Source organism: Leopardus geoffroyi, chromosome D4, assembly GCF_018350155.1.
Source record: "Leopardus geoffroyi isolate Oge1 chromosome D4, O.geoffroyi_Oge1_pat1.0, whole genome shotgun sequence".
In the NCBI taxonomy this organism is placed as follows: Eukaryota; Metazoa; Chordata; class Mammalia; order Carnivora; family Felidae; genus Leopardus; species Leopardus geoffroyi.
Window position 1 is genome coordinate 19,615,665 of NC_059342.1, and position 15,193 is coordinate 19,630,857.

At 41.5% G+C, this 15,193-nt stretch overlaps 1 protein-coding gene across 3 annotated transcripts in view; it reads right to left on the bottom strand.

The window, feature by feature from the left end:
- GNAQ (G protein subunit alpha q) overlaps positions 1–15,193 on the bottom strand; it is a 317,449-nt gene that overhangs the window by 200,305 nt on the left and 101,951 nt on the right. For all 3 annotated transcript variants that reach the window (XM_045469051.1, XM_045469052.1, XM_045469050.1), the window contains exon 2: positions 9,254–9,438. In XM_045469051.1, the coding sequence (XP_045325007.1) occupies positions 9,254–9,438 (185 nt within the window). The remainder of the gene's footprint in view (positions 1–9,253; positions 9,439–15,193) is intronic.

Below are 15,193 nucleotides of genomic sequence, written 5' to 3' on the forward strand. Positions count from 1 at the left end.
CAGCGCCTGGAGCCTGCTTCGGATTCTGTGTCTCCTCTCTGCCCCTCGCCCGCTTGTGGTTTCTCTCTCTCTCAAAAATAAATAAATAAAAACAGTAAAAAAAAAAATTTAAATATAAATTAATAAGATTAAATAAAAGTAAAGATTCAGTTCCTCAGTCACAGTACCCACATTTCATAGGCTCAGTGGCCACATGTGGGGGGTGGTGGCTACCATATTGTACAGCACGGACATAAAACATTTTCATGAAGCTCTATGGGACACTGCTATTATACATGCAGAAATGAGAGTAAATGAATCACAGTGACAAGTAAAAACATGGGTGAATGCCACAAATGTGGAACAGAAAAAAACAGATACACAGGAGCATATACTACATGCTTGCACTCATACATACAAAGTTCAAACACTAACACAACTAATCTACGGTATTAGGAGTCAAGATGGGGGGGTCACCCTTTAGGAGTTGGGGACACTGACTGGAAGGAAGCATAAGGAAGTGTCTGAGCTTTTGGTCATACTGATCTAGATCAGCAGACGTGGACGCAAGCGTGCTCACAATGGAAAAATACACATGGCTCGATACTGATGATGTGTGTACTTTTCTGAGTGTAAAAATTACAACAACAAAAAAAAAAAAAAAAGGAAAGAAAGAAAGAGAAAAAAAATGCTCAGCCTCAATCTACTTGCTAAACTCCTTCTTTGTTTCAGTCCTCCTCTGATAAAACGGAACTCAAGACACTCATCCTGGATAAATGCTATGGCGTGCCTTAGGATTACAGAATAACTGTAGCCAAGAAATAGGGATTTTTAACAAATCTTACATTCATCTTCTATTTTTACATGGCTGTCATGGATATAAAATGAATAAAGAAACAAGGACAGAGTAAGGAGACAAAAAATGTGGCTGGAAAGTATTTGCCAGATATTAAAAGAGAAAAGACCAGGGGCGCCTGGCTGGCTCAGTCAGTTAAGTGTCCAACTTTGGCTCAGGTCATGATCTCACAGTATGCAGGTTCAGGCCCTGTGTCAGTCTCTCTGCTGTTAGCACAGAGCCCACTTTGGATCTTGTCTCCCCTTCTCTCTGCCCCTCCCGCCCCCCAATAAATATCAATTAAAAACGTCTTTAAGAAAAAAAAGAGAAAAGACCATAAGCAAAGAGATTCTAAAAGCCGAGTACTAGAGAATCAGTGGTGATTCAACTCCCAACAAGAGTCCTACAGAGAAATGAGACAGGTGTAAACCAACCTCAGATCAAGTTGGTAGCAAAAGGTGTCCATATTCCTTTAGGCTCTTTATTAGAAAGAAAACTCTCAGATTTGTAGACACAGGAGTAGAAAGTTTTCCTAGGAGATGTTGCAGACTGTCTTTGGTGGCCAGCAGCCAACAACCCAATTGAAATTGGGGGACCTGGGTGGCTTAGTTGGTCGTACAACTTCGGCTCAGGTCACAATTTCGCGGTTCGTGGGTTCGAGCCCTGCGGCGGGCTCTGTGCTGACAGCTCAGAGCCTGAAGCCTGCTTCGGATTCTGTGTCTCCCTCTCTTCCTGCCTCTCCCCTGGTCACACTCTGTCTCTTTCTCAGAAATAAACATTTAAGAAAGAAAGAAAGAAAGAAAGAAAGAAAGAAAGAGAGAGAGAGAGAGAGAGAGAAATACTACCACTGACAATATCCCCAATACTTGCATCTGATTTTCACCTTTGAACACCATTTAAAAAGAAAAAAAACCTACATAGATGTAAATGTTGTAATTACTTATGAGATTTAGATGTAAAGAAAGCAAAATCTCCATCCGCTAGAGATCACTGTCACTTTGAATCTCTTGTTTATTGGCTTCATTTATTTTATTTATTTGTTTGTTTTTGTTAAGTGCTCTAGAATGCACAAAGTTCAAGAAAGGTGGGAGATTTAAATTCTAACAAGTTGGGGCACCTGGGTGGCTCAGTGGGTTGAGCGTCCGACTTCAGCTCAGGTCACAATCTCGCGGTCCGTGAGTTCGAGCCCCACACCGGGCTCTGGGCTGATAGCTCAGAGCCTGGAGCCTGCTTCTGATTCTGTGTCTCCCTCTCTCTCTGCCCCTCCCCCGTTCATGCTCTGTCTCTCTCTGTCTCAAAAGTAAATTAAAAAATAAATAAATAAATAAATTATAACAAGTTAACAACAGCATCATTTCTTTCTCAGCGTTTTGGAATCAGAGAATCAACACAAGGAAAAACCAACTTGGAAAGGATCTCAGAGGGTGTCCAGTCCATCCGGTCTTATTTCAGCAAAACTGCCTTAAAGAATTTCACATGTTAAAAATACATTCTGTTTTTGAACACATCCAGATAAGGGGATTTCCCTACCTTCCTTGCTGCCCCATTTCAATGACTGTCACTCTAAGGAAAGTTCCCTTCAAATACATCCTAAATCCGGCCATGCTGTTTAAGTTATTTTCTGCTTGTTTTCTTCTCCTTCTCCTTCTCCTTCTCCTTTTTAATGCTTATTTTTGAGAGAAAGAGAGTGAGCAGGGAGAGACAGAGAGGGAGAAGAGGACAGAGGGTCTGCGGTGGGCTCCATGCTGACAGCAGACAGCCAATGTGGAGTTCGAACTCATGAATCATGAGATCACGACCTGAGCCGAAGTCAGACGCTCAACTGACTGAGCCACCCAGGCGATCCTTGCTTGTTTGATTCTTAATATAGAAGATTAACAGTGGTCGTCCCCACCCCTCATGCTAATTCATCTTCTAACAACTTGCAAACTCTTTTGATTTATCATCTATATTTTCATATACATTATCTATCTAACCCTTGCAACAATCCTATTATTAGCTGCTGCACTTTACAGATGGGGACATCCAGGCTTAGAGAGTAAAGAAATTTAGGCTTAGGGAAAAAAATGTGACAATCCCAAGGTTACTCAGCTCTTCAGAGCTTGGGTTCAAACTCAGCTACTTGCATCATATATAACTGTTACTAAGTCACGAACCCCTCAACCTCTCCATGCCCCCATTCTTTTTTTTTTTTTTTTAATTTTTTTTTTCAACGTTTATTTATTTTTGGGACAGAGAGAGACAGAGCATGAACGGGGGAGGGGCAGAGAGAGAGGGAGACACAGAATCGGAAACAGGCTCCAGGCTCTGAGCCATCAGCCCAGAGCCTGACGCGGGGCTCGAACTCACGGACCTCCATGCCCCCATTCTGAACAAGCCCAGAGTAAGAAGCTGTCCTTTAAAACAGGCTTAGCGAATGCCGAGCAAAACTGGAGGGTTTTCTTGCACAGAGAATCCACATGTCATTTTATTTTCTAAACTGGCAGGATGATGTTGCAGTGGGTAATTGTGATTTGTGCCAACATCATTCTCTTCTCTTAGTAACTGTACCCTGACTTCCCTCAGGAACTGTCAATCAAATTGCCCAGCCTTGTCCAAAAAGCTAGCACAGAATCCAGGCCAGACCTCTCAGACAAGTTTCCCCAGACATCCGATCCTCGAGCGGAGTAAAAGAAGAATGAAAATGGTCAGAGTTCATCCGTGTCACAGAGGAGTTCCCTAGACCTGCCCTGGTTTCCAGGAACTAGCCTTTCCACTTCTCCACGCTTCTCGGGGTCACCTCCTGTTCTTGTTAAGCCCTTCTTAACTTAGCCAGGGTTCTCTGTTGCTTATAAGCACAGAACACTGCCTGATACAACTCTTTAGAGAAACATGAAAATACTTACTTAGTACGTTCTGCTTTAATTATGTCCTTATTCTGGTGACAAATACGAAAATGAAATCAGTCTCTGAGCATTTGGTAAACTAAGAAAATTCCTTCATGTTGAAAAAGGGAGTCTGGGAATTTTTGTTCAACTGATCAAAAGTAGCAGTAAGTTAGCAAGTCCCCCAGAATTCTCGCTACGTGTTTCTCCTGAAACGTGGCTTCTGGGATCTTAGATTTCTCAGGAAGTGCAGAAAATTCAGACAGCTGTGCAAGTGTTTAACGAGGCACTCTCCTGGTGAAAAGTCCTTTCTTAGAGGGAGGACAGAGATGCCGTAGTAACATGTATTCTCAGTGGCACTCATTGGCCAGGAAAAAGGGAAACGGGTGTCAGGCCTGCAAACTCCTGGCTAGTCAATTTGGTGCCGAGGGAGGCCCAGTCATCTGGGACTTCCGAGTCTAAAAGCAGAAACTAAAAGAAAAGGTGACAGTGTCTGACTTTGACTCAACAGTCTTGAATTCATCGCACGAAGAAGCATTGCATTACATTCTATTCTCCTCCGGGGACCAGACAAAAGAGCAAAGTCTATGAGTCCTCTGAAACTGCCCTAAGAATGGCTTGATTTCAAAATTCTCAGAAACTATCCAGAAACAACGATAAAAAGGATACCAGGATCTGCTAATCTGGGGTCATTTACTCCATGAAAAAAAAAAAAAAAAAAAAAGCTCTCACAACATTCGGCACATGATGCAGAGACAGCGAATTACAAAACAAGAGGTCTGTTTACTGTGACATCATTTGCAATCCGAGAAAATAAAGCACATGCATATAAAATATCAACAAGGCGATGCAGGAACTGCCAGATAAAGATAATAAATACATAAAAATCACGGGTCAATATCTGACCTATTTCCCACACTGTAATTCAACGGAGTTCTTAGCCATGTGAGCACAGAAACTTTTTTTTTTTAATCTCTCCTTTTTTACAAAGAGCTGATTTCAGCACCCAAACAACGAATAATCAGAAGAATACGTCTGTTTGAGAGAGGAAACTATAAGATAATACTGATGGACATTCTCCCTTTTGGACAGTAAAAAACGATGGAGGATGGTGCACCTGGGTGGTTCAACTGGTTGAGCATCAGACTCTTGGTTTCCGCTCAGGTCATGATCCCAGGGTCATGGGATTGAGCCCTGTGTCAGGCTCCAAGCTGAGCGTGAAGCCTGCTTAAGATTTTCTCTCTCTCTCTCTCTCTCTCTCTCCCTCTCTCTATCTTTCTCTCTCTCTGCCCTGCCCCTGCTCATGGACATGCTGGTTCTCCCTCTCTCTAAAATAAAAAATAAAATAAATATCAATTTAAAAATGACAGAGGAACCTCGTAGAATGCCTTGCACCTAGTGGAGGCTTAAATGTATCTTTTGATTTGACTGAGCAACAAATATTTAATCCCTTTTAACATCAGCTATCAACAGTTGTGTTTAGGGATATGGTAAAGTAATATTTAGGAATAAACAAACCCTAGCTCACAGTATAGTGAGAAGTCGTCTTCGGACCTGTTCTCTCACTTGGGCGGAGCCCAAGCGGCTCACCTGTAAACGTTACTCACTTGGCAGAGAAAATTCAAGAATGGGAGAGCAGATACTCAGAGAAGAACTGATCTTTATTTTTGGTAAAAGTTTCCAATTTATTACAAGCTACTCCAGAGCTAGTGAATCCCTGGGTTGTAAGTTCTACAAAAAGGCGTGGGTTGCTACACCACCATCTAGGGCAGAGACCATGGCCTGGACTCCCCATGACCACTGCACCAGCCCCCCAGCTAACTGGAGGGACTCTCAATTCAGTGTAGTAACACTTATGCAGGAGCCAGAGAAATTCCAGTATTCTGCTGTGGTATTCTCATTGCTGGAACCAATTTCACAGCAAACAAAACTGTGACAATTTCCCAGTTAAGAACACGCCATTCTATTTGTAAGCTACATTTTGCTTTATAAAATACATGAACTCAGAGGCAAGTACACAGTTAGCAAGTTTTTGTATCTATTTATGCTACTACCAAACACTGTGGCCGACGTGGACATAGATGCAAAGAAGCCTTTATAAAAACTATGTTTTTTAAGTTTTTTAAGTCTTTAGTGTCACAAAATAATATAAGTCACAGCACATTTCTTCCAAGTAATTGCTAATAACCTGCACACCAAATCCCTCAACTATTTATTAAACAGAGAGCATATTGTAACCAGAAACCTCTGTAGAAAATTCTAAGCAAAACATATTATTATTAAATGGGTGTCATAAACACAAGAAAATAAAATTTAAACTTCTAAGCCTAGATTCAAAACCTTTCAGAAACACATTCTAAACCAGTTTGATTTTACTTTCCAGTTCTCCTAAAAATTCTGTTCAAGTTAAATTGGCCAACACAGTCACATTCCTTTTTCTCAACATTTATCCCTGCCATCCCTCCACCCCAAAGTGCCTCTCCTTCAGCTACTCCCTTGACTCTTTCTGAATTGTAAATTTCTGCCCAGCCCTAATGAAACTTCTCTGCACCTCTGAAAGCACAGTTTTTATTTGCTTTTGCACATAAAACCATTTCAACAGCTATGTGCTGATCTGAATAACGATTTTTACAACTCGGGGGCAGAAGAGGGAGCTTTCAGGGGTCTAATGTTGTAATGATTTGCCTGTTCATAAAACAGGGTTGTTTTGAGCCTTTATTACACACAAGGTACAACACCAGGGTCAGTGAAGGATGCTGAGGTGCAATGGATACATCCTCTACCTTCAAGGAGCTTGGAGTCTAGTGGGGAAAATAAGATCAACACCCAAGTCATCATAAGAATACAAACTAGACAATTATAAACACTCCTCTACGGCTTCTGCTAAAGGAGGGTGGGATTACTTACCCAATGGAAGGGGGGAGGTGTGCAGAGAAGGACTCTAGGAGGATGTAGCAGCTGGATGCAAGAGAAAGAAGACTTTAGGTCCTTAGTAAGCATTGACAAAGGCAAGGAGTGGGCAGAGCTTAGAAGTAAGGAGTGATGCTTCAGAATATGTGTAATGTGTAGAGAAAATGGAACGAGTGGGTAATTTATATTACAAATTAAAGGGGATTCAACATACTGAGAAATTCAGAGGTCAGCACACAGTCATGTCATTGTGTCAGGCAGTATGTGAAATAACCAAGAGAGGGCAGAAGATTCCACAGGGTAATTATGATAGCTGAGAAAAATCGTAACATTTTAACTTTTTATGATATTGCTTTTCAACCGAGTGGTGTTCATCACAGTAAATTCTACTTAACTAGAACTGATACAAAGAGTTCACATGCTCTTAAATATTCTTTATTGTGTTATACGAATAAAGCAGACATCCCACTCTGTCTTCTATATCTCTACAGGATGGTACAATAAATGATCTTCAAATGAAAAGCTACCATCAAAGCAAGATCCTGAAACATTCTTCTGGAATATCCAAGAAAGATGATTTTTCTGCATCAGGAAGAGATACTGCGTTATATTATACAGTGTAAACTGGCAATACGTTATATATTTAACACATATTGCCAGTTATACACATAGACACATCTGACCCTTAAAAAACACAGGTTTGGGGGCACCTGGGTGGCTCAGCCGGTTGGGCATCTGCCTTCAGCCCAGGTCATGATTTCGCAGTCCGTGAGTTCAAGCCCCACGTAGAGCTCTGTGCTGACAACTCAGAGCCTGGAGCCTGCTTCAGATTCTGTCTCCCCCCCCTCGCTGCCCCTCCCCGACTTGCACTCTTTCTCTCTCAAATAAATAAATAAATAAATAAATAAACAAACAAACAAATCAACAAATAAATAAATAAATAAATAATAAAAAATTTAAAAAACATTTAAAAAAACACACAGGTTTGAACCCTGCAGGTGCGTTTATACATGGATTTTTCTGATAGTACAGTACTATAAGTGTATTTTCTCTTCCTTGTGATTTTCTGAATAACATTTTCTTTTCTCTAGCTTGCTTTTTTGTAACAATACAGTGTATAATACGTATAACACACAAAATATGTGTTAATCAACTGTTTCTGTTATCAGTAAGGCTTCTAGTCAACAATAAGCTAGTAAGTTTTGGAGGAACCAAAAGCTATACGTGGATTTTTGACCACATGGGGGATCAGCACCCCTAATGCCCACATTGTTCGAGGGTCAACCGTACATCATAGCACACATGTGGTAACTCGGCCAGAATTCATCAGATCATGATATTATCAACTAATTGTGGATTGGGAAAGTCACTGGTATTAAAGGCAGTTCCTTCAACAGAATTTCCTCCCACTGCAACAAAACCAGTGTGCCACTATTTCAGAAATTCACTACACTGAGATTTCTTAGTGGGGAAAAACAGCCTTGATCCTTCTACATGTAGACTGGTTAGATATCCAGGCAGCCTCATGTGGTTCAAGCAAACACGTTCCCAGGCTCATAAAGCTGCCCAGATCTTTTTCACTCTTGAGGGTTCTTTGTGGAGGGCCTCTCTGCTATTTGTGGACACGCTCTCTTGTTGCCCTCGGCAAACTAAGGGCGAGAGCATCAGTTACATCAGAAACAGCCAGTCGATTTCAAGAAAACATCCAAGAAAAATAAATGCCTGATTTTAAGATGATGTGTATAGTTAGAAGCTTCTCAATGGTAACAGAAGTGAAGGTACACAGCACTGCTTTATTTTACCTATGATTCACTTTGAGTTAAATCCTAGTGTATGAGTCACAGCGGGCATGCCAGCTTCTTGCTGTTACATATTGATCCGGGTGTATGGAACCATTTCTAAGAGTAGATTCTCCAGCGTATTGAGGGAGAGTGGAAGTTCTGATGAAGCCCTAAAGCAAGTGTAGGTACAAATTTAGTGCTCTGTCAACACAAGGCGAGGCTTTACCAGCTTACGATAAAATCAACACCTCCAAGCCCTGAAAAAATTTGTTGTTTTTTTTTTTTCCTAACCCCTTCTCCAGTGACGTTAGAAGTTTGCATTACTTGAACACAATTGCAGAGAAACGTGTTTGAAAGGTTATTGGAAGTGACAGATGGGCCTATTTTGAAATAAAATTAAGCCTGTGGCACTACTGAAAGGAAGTCACGAAATCCAAAATTAAACCGGACAGAATGCTCTTAAGCTGTTTTTGTTCTTTTTTTTTTTTTTTTTTTTTTTTGCCAAGGAAGCACAAAGAGTGGGAGGTTGAAACAAGGCTGCTGCCTCTTCTCTGAATTCACTCACCTTGGTCAATTTGTCTTGAACTCACAAACTGTCTTCTTAATGTAGTGTGGCGTCCCCTATGTTTTATACCATTGAACATCCAAATAATGTCTTTCATCGGTATTGCTAAGAACACAACTCTAATTGTGCATAGATGTGACTTTAAAGATTTAAGGGGAAAAAAAACTTTAAGGAACGTATTGAACCATTAAAAGTCCCATTTAAGATGAGATGAAAAACACGCACTTCAAAACCCACCCACTGCACATCCCAGACCTGTGAAGGGTGCCTGCGCGCCGTGGATGGCTACACCAGCGATCCCGTGCGGATCCACGCCTACCTTATTGTGCTCGTACTTGTAGGGGATCTTGAGCGTGTCCATGGCTCTGATCATAGCCTGCATGGCCGTGAAGATGTTCTGATACACCAGCTTGGTGAAGCCCCTTTTGTCTTCATCAGAGTAGCCTGACCCATGGATGATTCTCATCTGCTTGATAAACGTACTCTTGCCGCTCTCTCCTGTCCCTGAAAGACGGACAACAGCAAAACACATCGTCAGACCATGACACCTTCTCAGTTTCACAGACAATGAAACCAGACAGGGCGGCTTGGATGTGGCATCCCCAAACAGCCTGCTGGAGGGGCATCCCAGGAGGGCACATCACTAGGGGTAGAAAGGCCACCTGTAGAGAACACTCAGCAAAACTGCAGGGAGGAGGGTCCATTTCAGGGGCAGATGAGCTTAAACAAAACAAAACCAACGAACAAACAAAAAACCCTGTCACCTTTTCGTAAGCCACCCAGCGTGGAATTTTGATAGTGTATTTGTAACCACATATCTTATGGCAAACACAACGAAATCAGCATCTTTTGAAGAGAATAAACACTTGATAAAGCTCTCTTCCCTGGAGAATATCTGCAAGACTGCCAGGAAGCTGGGCTGCTAGGCAGGATCTGGATCTGGAAATGACAATGCGCTTACATAAATGCCATTCGTAGGAAGGAAAAACGCCTAGAAAGTTCTACACATTTTCTTTCATTTTAAAATGAAGTGTGTGAGTGTGTATATATATATGTGCTGTATATATGTGTGTGTGTGTATATATCATATATTTTTGATATATATCACATATATACCATATACCATATATATATGATATGTATATATCACATATATGCCACATATGTTATATATATATATAACATATATATATATATAAAAGCATCAACTGTATCAGTGGCAGTTATCCCAAGGAATCACCTAATTCCGAGAAGTCACAGTGACACTCCTTCTGTCTGCTCATTCTTGACTAATAAATAACATGATATAGAAATTTACTGTTACTGGATTTTTCTCTTCTGTGCTCTTATTTTTCTCTTTTTCAACATCTATTTTCTGTTAGTGTAAGCCTGAGGGCAATCCTTTCAAAGCTACCAATGACCATGGAAGGAAGAAGACAGAAAGATGAGATCATGTCACTGAATGACACTCTATTTCTTCCACAACTTATCCAACACTACGACTCTGAAAACTTCCTTTCTCCAAATGTGGGTGGCTTCTTTCGTACGTCACTTCATTTCTGAATATTTCTCACTCACTTTCAGGCTTCTTTGAGATTTCCAAAAAACAAATGTCTCTGTCTTCCCCTAACAGTGTAGAAAAACACTGAAAGTACCTATTTGCACATTACATTTGGAAGAATATAATATTAAAACACGGGATGACAGGGGCATCCTCATTGCCACTTCCTACCTACGAGGTGCTTACAAAAACAAGAAAAGAGAAAAGGAAAACTAAAACTAGGAATACAGCAGCTGTCCCAATTTCATTTTGTTTTTCTGGTGGTTGGATTTCATTATTATCTTTATAAACAATCAAGAAAAATTCAAATGAGTATTACGGTTTTCATAGAAGCACTCTTAAATGACTGCAGATGTCCGCGTAAACGCAGAAGCCTCGCACAGTTACGACGGAAGATGATTTCTAGCCCCAAGGTTCTGGGTCAACAATTCCTTTATCATTTTCAGATGACTCTTAATCAGCACTCTGGACTCCTCCAACTCCAAAGTTAACACTACAATGTGAATGCCTCAACCCATTTTAAGGAGCTTCACCGGAAGAGTTTAAAAGGACTATTTTACAATTCCAACCTTGAATACTGGGGGAAAAAAACCCCAAAGCATCTAAAAAGTAGCACCTCTTGGTAGAAAAAGAACTACAGAATTGTTTCTCATTACCAATTAACAACTTATTTAAAAAAAAAAAAAAAACTGATATCTTTACTCTCCCAAGCAATTCAAAGTACACAAGAAAAAAATCCAGCTTGCCTCTGTTTATTATCCTTACCCATGGGACAATGGCTTGCTCTGAGGGCCCAACCATAGGCGTAATCATCAAATCAGAATCCCCGCTAGTTTTTTCCACAACAAAAACAAGAAGAAATCTTAATTTGTGAGGTTAATGACACGAGAAGGAAAGAGAATCAGGCAACAGGTCCCCTTCCTCCCGGCTTTCTGTGCAGCTTTTATATATTCATTTGGTGAGTAGAAAATACAAAATATAAAAATAAATGTAAAAAGATATAAAAATACGAAAGCAGCAGACAATAAACTGCACTGGCTTGTGTTTCAACAAAGTCTTGCTGGGCAGGAGCAGTCAATGCTTGGCACCTCTTTGGATCTAGTCACCTGGGCATCACACTAATGAACTCAATGAGATCAAACTAATGAGATCACACTAATGAGATCAAACAGAGGCAGAGCGCGGGACCAGTGAATGAATGGGGGGCACGTAAACAGGAAAGAAAAAAGCATCCAAAAACCAACTCCACATTAAGATATTAAGATATTAAGATTCCTAATGCCCCAGATATGTCCAGGGATCCTCTCTCGCCATTTGCGTGTCTTGCTCCACGCCCCAGGAGGCTGACCCAAAAGGATTTCACGTCAATAGTTCCCCTACCCTCCGTCTTTTTCTTGGGTTTAGTTCATGGAAGACACGAGGAGACCAGAGAGTAGGAAAATGAGGAAGGGGAATTTCCTACAGCTCACTCCCTACAAGGGCACCAGAGGCACGTTGTGTCTCCTTCAAAAGGCCACAGGTCCCGCTGGGTGTCTGCTCCCATAAAGCTACCCTCTCCTGGTTCTTGTGACTGCTCTCTCCCCTTGCCGGGCTGCTACTTGCCCCTATGACCTTGTCCCTTTATAGAACTCCCCTCAGCCACCCAGCTGGAGTGCGCCACAGGTTTCCTACTGGGACCCTGACTGGTACAAATGCCACAGGGAAGCAGGGGGAGCTTGGTAAGATGAAAGATGGTCGTTTCTCTATAAATTTTACTCATAAGGCAGTCTCTAGTCCATAAAAAGCTTACTAGTCACTATTTCACTCTGACAGCATTCTCCCAGAGGCCAACCATGATGAAGAAATGCCACAGCCCAATTCTACCCCAAAGTCCTAATAAACACAGTACTGGCCACCCACCCCCACAGTGTGTACACGTGCAAAACAAACACACTCCAAGACCAGCCTCCAATACAGAGAGGGGAAATCATGGCCTCTACCTCCTGAATACCCTCTCTCATAAAGGAAATCAAAAGAAATTTGTGTTCAACCCTTAATACTTTGCCAAGCACTTTGAAATACACTGTCATTTCATCTTCTCAAAAATCTGTGAGACAGACATCCTTCCCCTCATTTCACAGAAAAGAAAAGGCCTTGGAGAGGCGAGGCATTGGGCAGAGACGACCCGGCTACTAATGGGCAACGTGCAGGTTCGACCCAGCCCTTAGCTGCCCAGTTTGGGTTTGTCATTTTTTTTTTTTAATTTTTTTAACGTTTATTTATTTTTGAGACAGAGAGAGACAGAGCATGAATGGGGGAGGGGCAGAGAGAAAGGGAGACACAGAATCGGAAGCAGGCTCCAGGCTCTGAGCCATCAGCCCAGAGCCCGACGCGGGGCTCGAACTCACGGACCGTGAGATCGTGACCTGAGCTGAAGTCGGACACTTAACCGACTGAGCCACCCAGGCACCCCTGGGTTTGTCACTATTTTAATAGTCACGCCTGCCCTAAATCCAGGATAATTAGCTTCCACTGCCCACTGTATAAAAATATCTTATGATGGCTTTGACTTCACCCAACTTTTATCCATCTAATCTAATTTTGAGTTTCTGAATACTACTTCAATTAGCAGGGATCCATTTCGAATCTGGTGCCATCTTCCAACTGACTGGCCACTCATGAACTTAATGCTCATCCTTTGATGTTACTATATAAATGCAGCAAATTCAAGGCGAAGGCAAAGCTTCATGTAAGAGGGAGTCTGAGTGATTTTCAAACGCTGTAGGTTGAAGATAAAAGTAGTCAACTGACACATCATTCTTATTCTAACAATGGATTTAGCCCAAAAAAGGTGTATGGACTGACACCTCAACCAAGCAATTTAGCTTCTTTGTTCCAAGAGTTCTATCATGGAGACAAATGAAATACTATTCTTAACAAATGTGCAAGCCAAATATCATGTTGTTCTCCTATTTTTATAGACTTAAACAACATTCTCAGGATTTGAAATGGACATTTTGACAATCTACTCACGATTAATATCAAAAAACAATATTTGGTACAATTTAAAAAAACAACTATTCCTTAATTATATAAAATGGTGTTGTTTCCTAAAGCCACATGAAAAGTTCGATGCCTTTGTAATTCTTTACGTCTGAATGAAAGAAATTAGACTTTTCAAAGAATGAAAGGAAGTAGATTCTCCGTGAATCCAGCGATGGCTAATCTCTTTGCATAGCACAGGGCATAAGTAACTCTTGACCTATCTCAAGAAATACAAATCTACTGTTTCCAAAGCCATTGATAAAATCTAGCAATGAGCCCTTACATGAAAGTGCAGGTGGGAAAGGCTCTCATTTTTGCTGATTTAACTATAACTGCAATCAAGTCATGGGAGTAACCATGATAAGCACGTCAATACATACAACTGTGCTCATCCCACAAAACTGCTTTTTTTCTTGGAATGGTCTCCATAAATACAGCTAAAAATTTTCCCCGGAAAAGCTGTTTCACCTTTGTGTGGGTACTCTTAACTTTTCTTATTCTAGCTAATCAACACACCCAAAAATGAGACTACATGAGAATCATGCTATTAAAAAGGGCATACATAGCGACAGCCGGCTGGCTCGGTCGGTACAACGTGTGACTCTTAATCTTGGGGTGTGAGTCTGAGCCCCACATTGGATGTAGAGATTCCTTAAAAATAAAACCTTAATTAAAAAGACAAAGAAGCGGGGCGCCTGGGTGGCGCAGTCGGTTAAGCGTCCGACTTCAGCCAGGTCGCGATCTCGCGGTCCGTGAGTTCGAGCCCCGCGTCGGGCTCTGGGCTGATGGCTCAGAGCCTGGAGGCTGTTTCTGATTCTGTGTCTCCCTCTCTCTCTGCCCCTCCCCCGTTCATGCTCTGTCTCTCTCTGTCCCCAAAATAAATAAACGTTGAAAAAAAAAAAAAAAGACAAAGAAGCACACATCAACCAGCACGCATGATTGGCTTTGAGGGATACTTAGGGTTTTTTTCTTCCCTACTCTTTCCGTCAGAACAAAATCAAATACGAACTTAATATCCCATTGTGGAGGGCATCACTTTGTAAGCTGTTAGAATACAGCACACCAGACATATACGCAGTCACACACACACACACAATCTGATGCTTCCATTTTAGGACTTGACAAGATCTCTGCAACACAAGAGGATTTCCACACACAGCTTCTGCCACAAATCCACATTTACTCTCTGTGTCCCACTCAGGCTAAGCATCTGTATGACGAAACTGATTATCCTGCCCATTTGCACAATGAAATCTGTAAACAGTTCTGTCCAATTAATCTCTAAAGGCAGGACAGTTTTTCTTATCCCACACCCCCTATCCTCCCGAGATGGCGGTTTTAAATCCAGTAATATATTAACTTCTTAATGGCAATGGATTATCATTTACTGTTGGAAAGCAATCACGGATTCACTGGTTCCTTCTCTCACACTTAAGTTGGCTTCTCGGATTACACTTTCATCAGAAGAGCTGCAAAGCACAATCCACGTCTGCACAAGACTTGCTCATGCCCTAAAAACGTCAGTTACTACTGTCACTGCTCCGAAAGGCGGTGGTATCCCTGACTGCTGGACAATGGCCCTGGAAAACAATCATCCAACACTACACTATCAGGAACTTGAAGGCTCCTGATGCTTCATTCCCTTCATCCGGAAAGAAAGGCAGAAAACACACC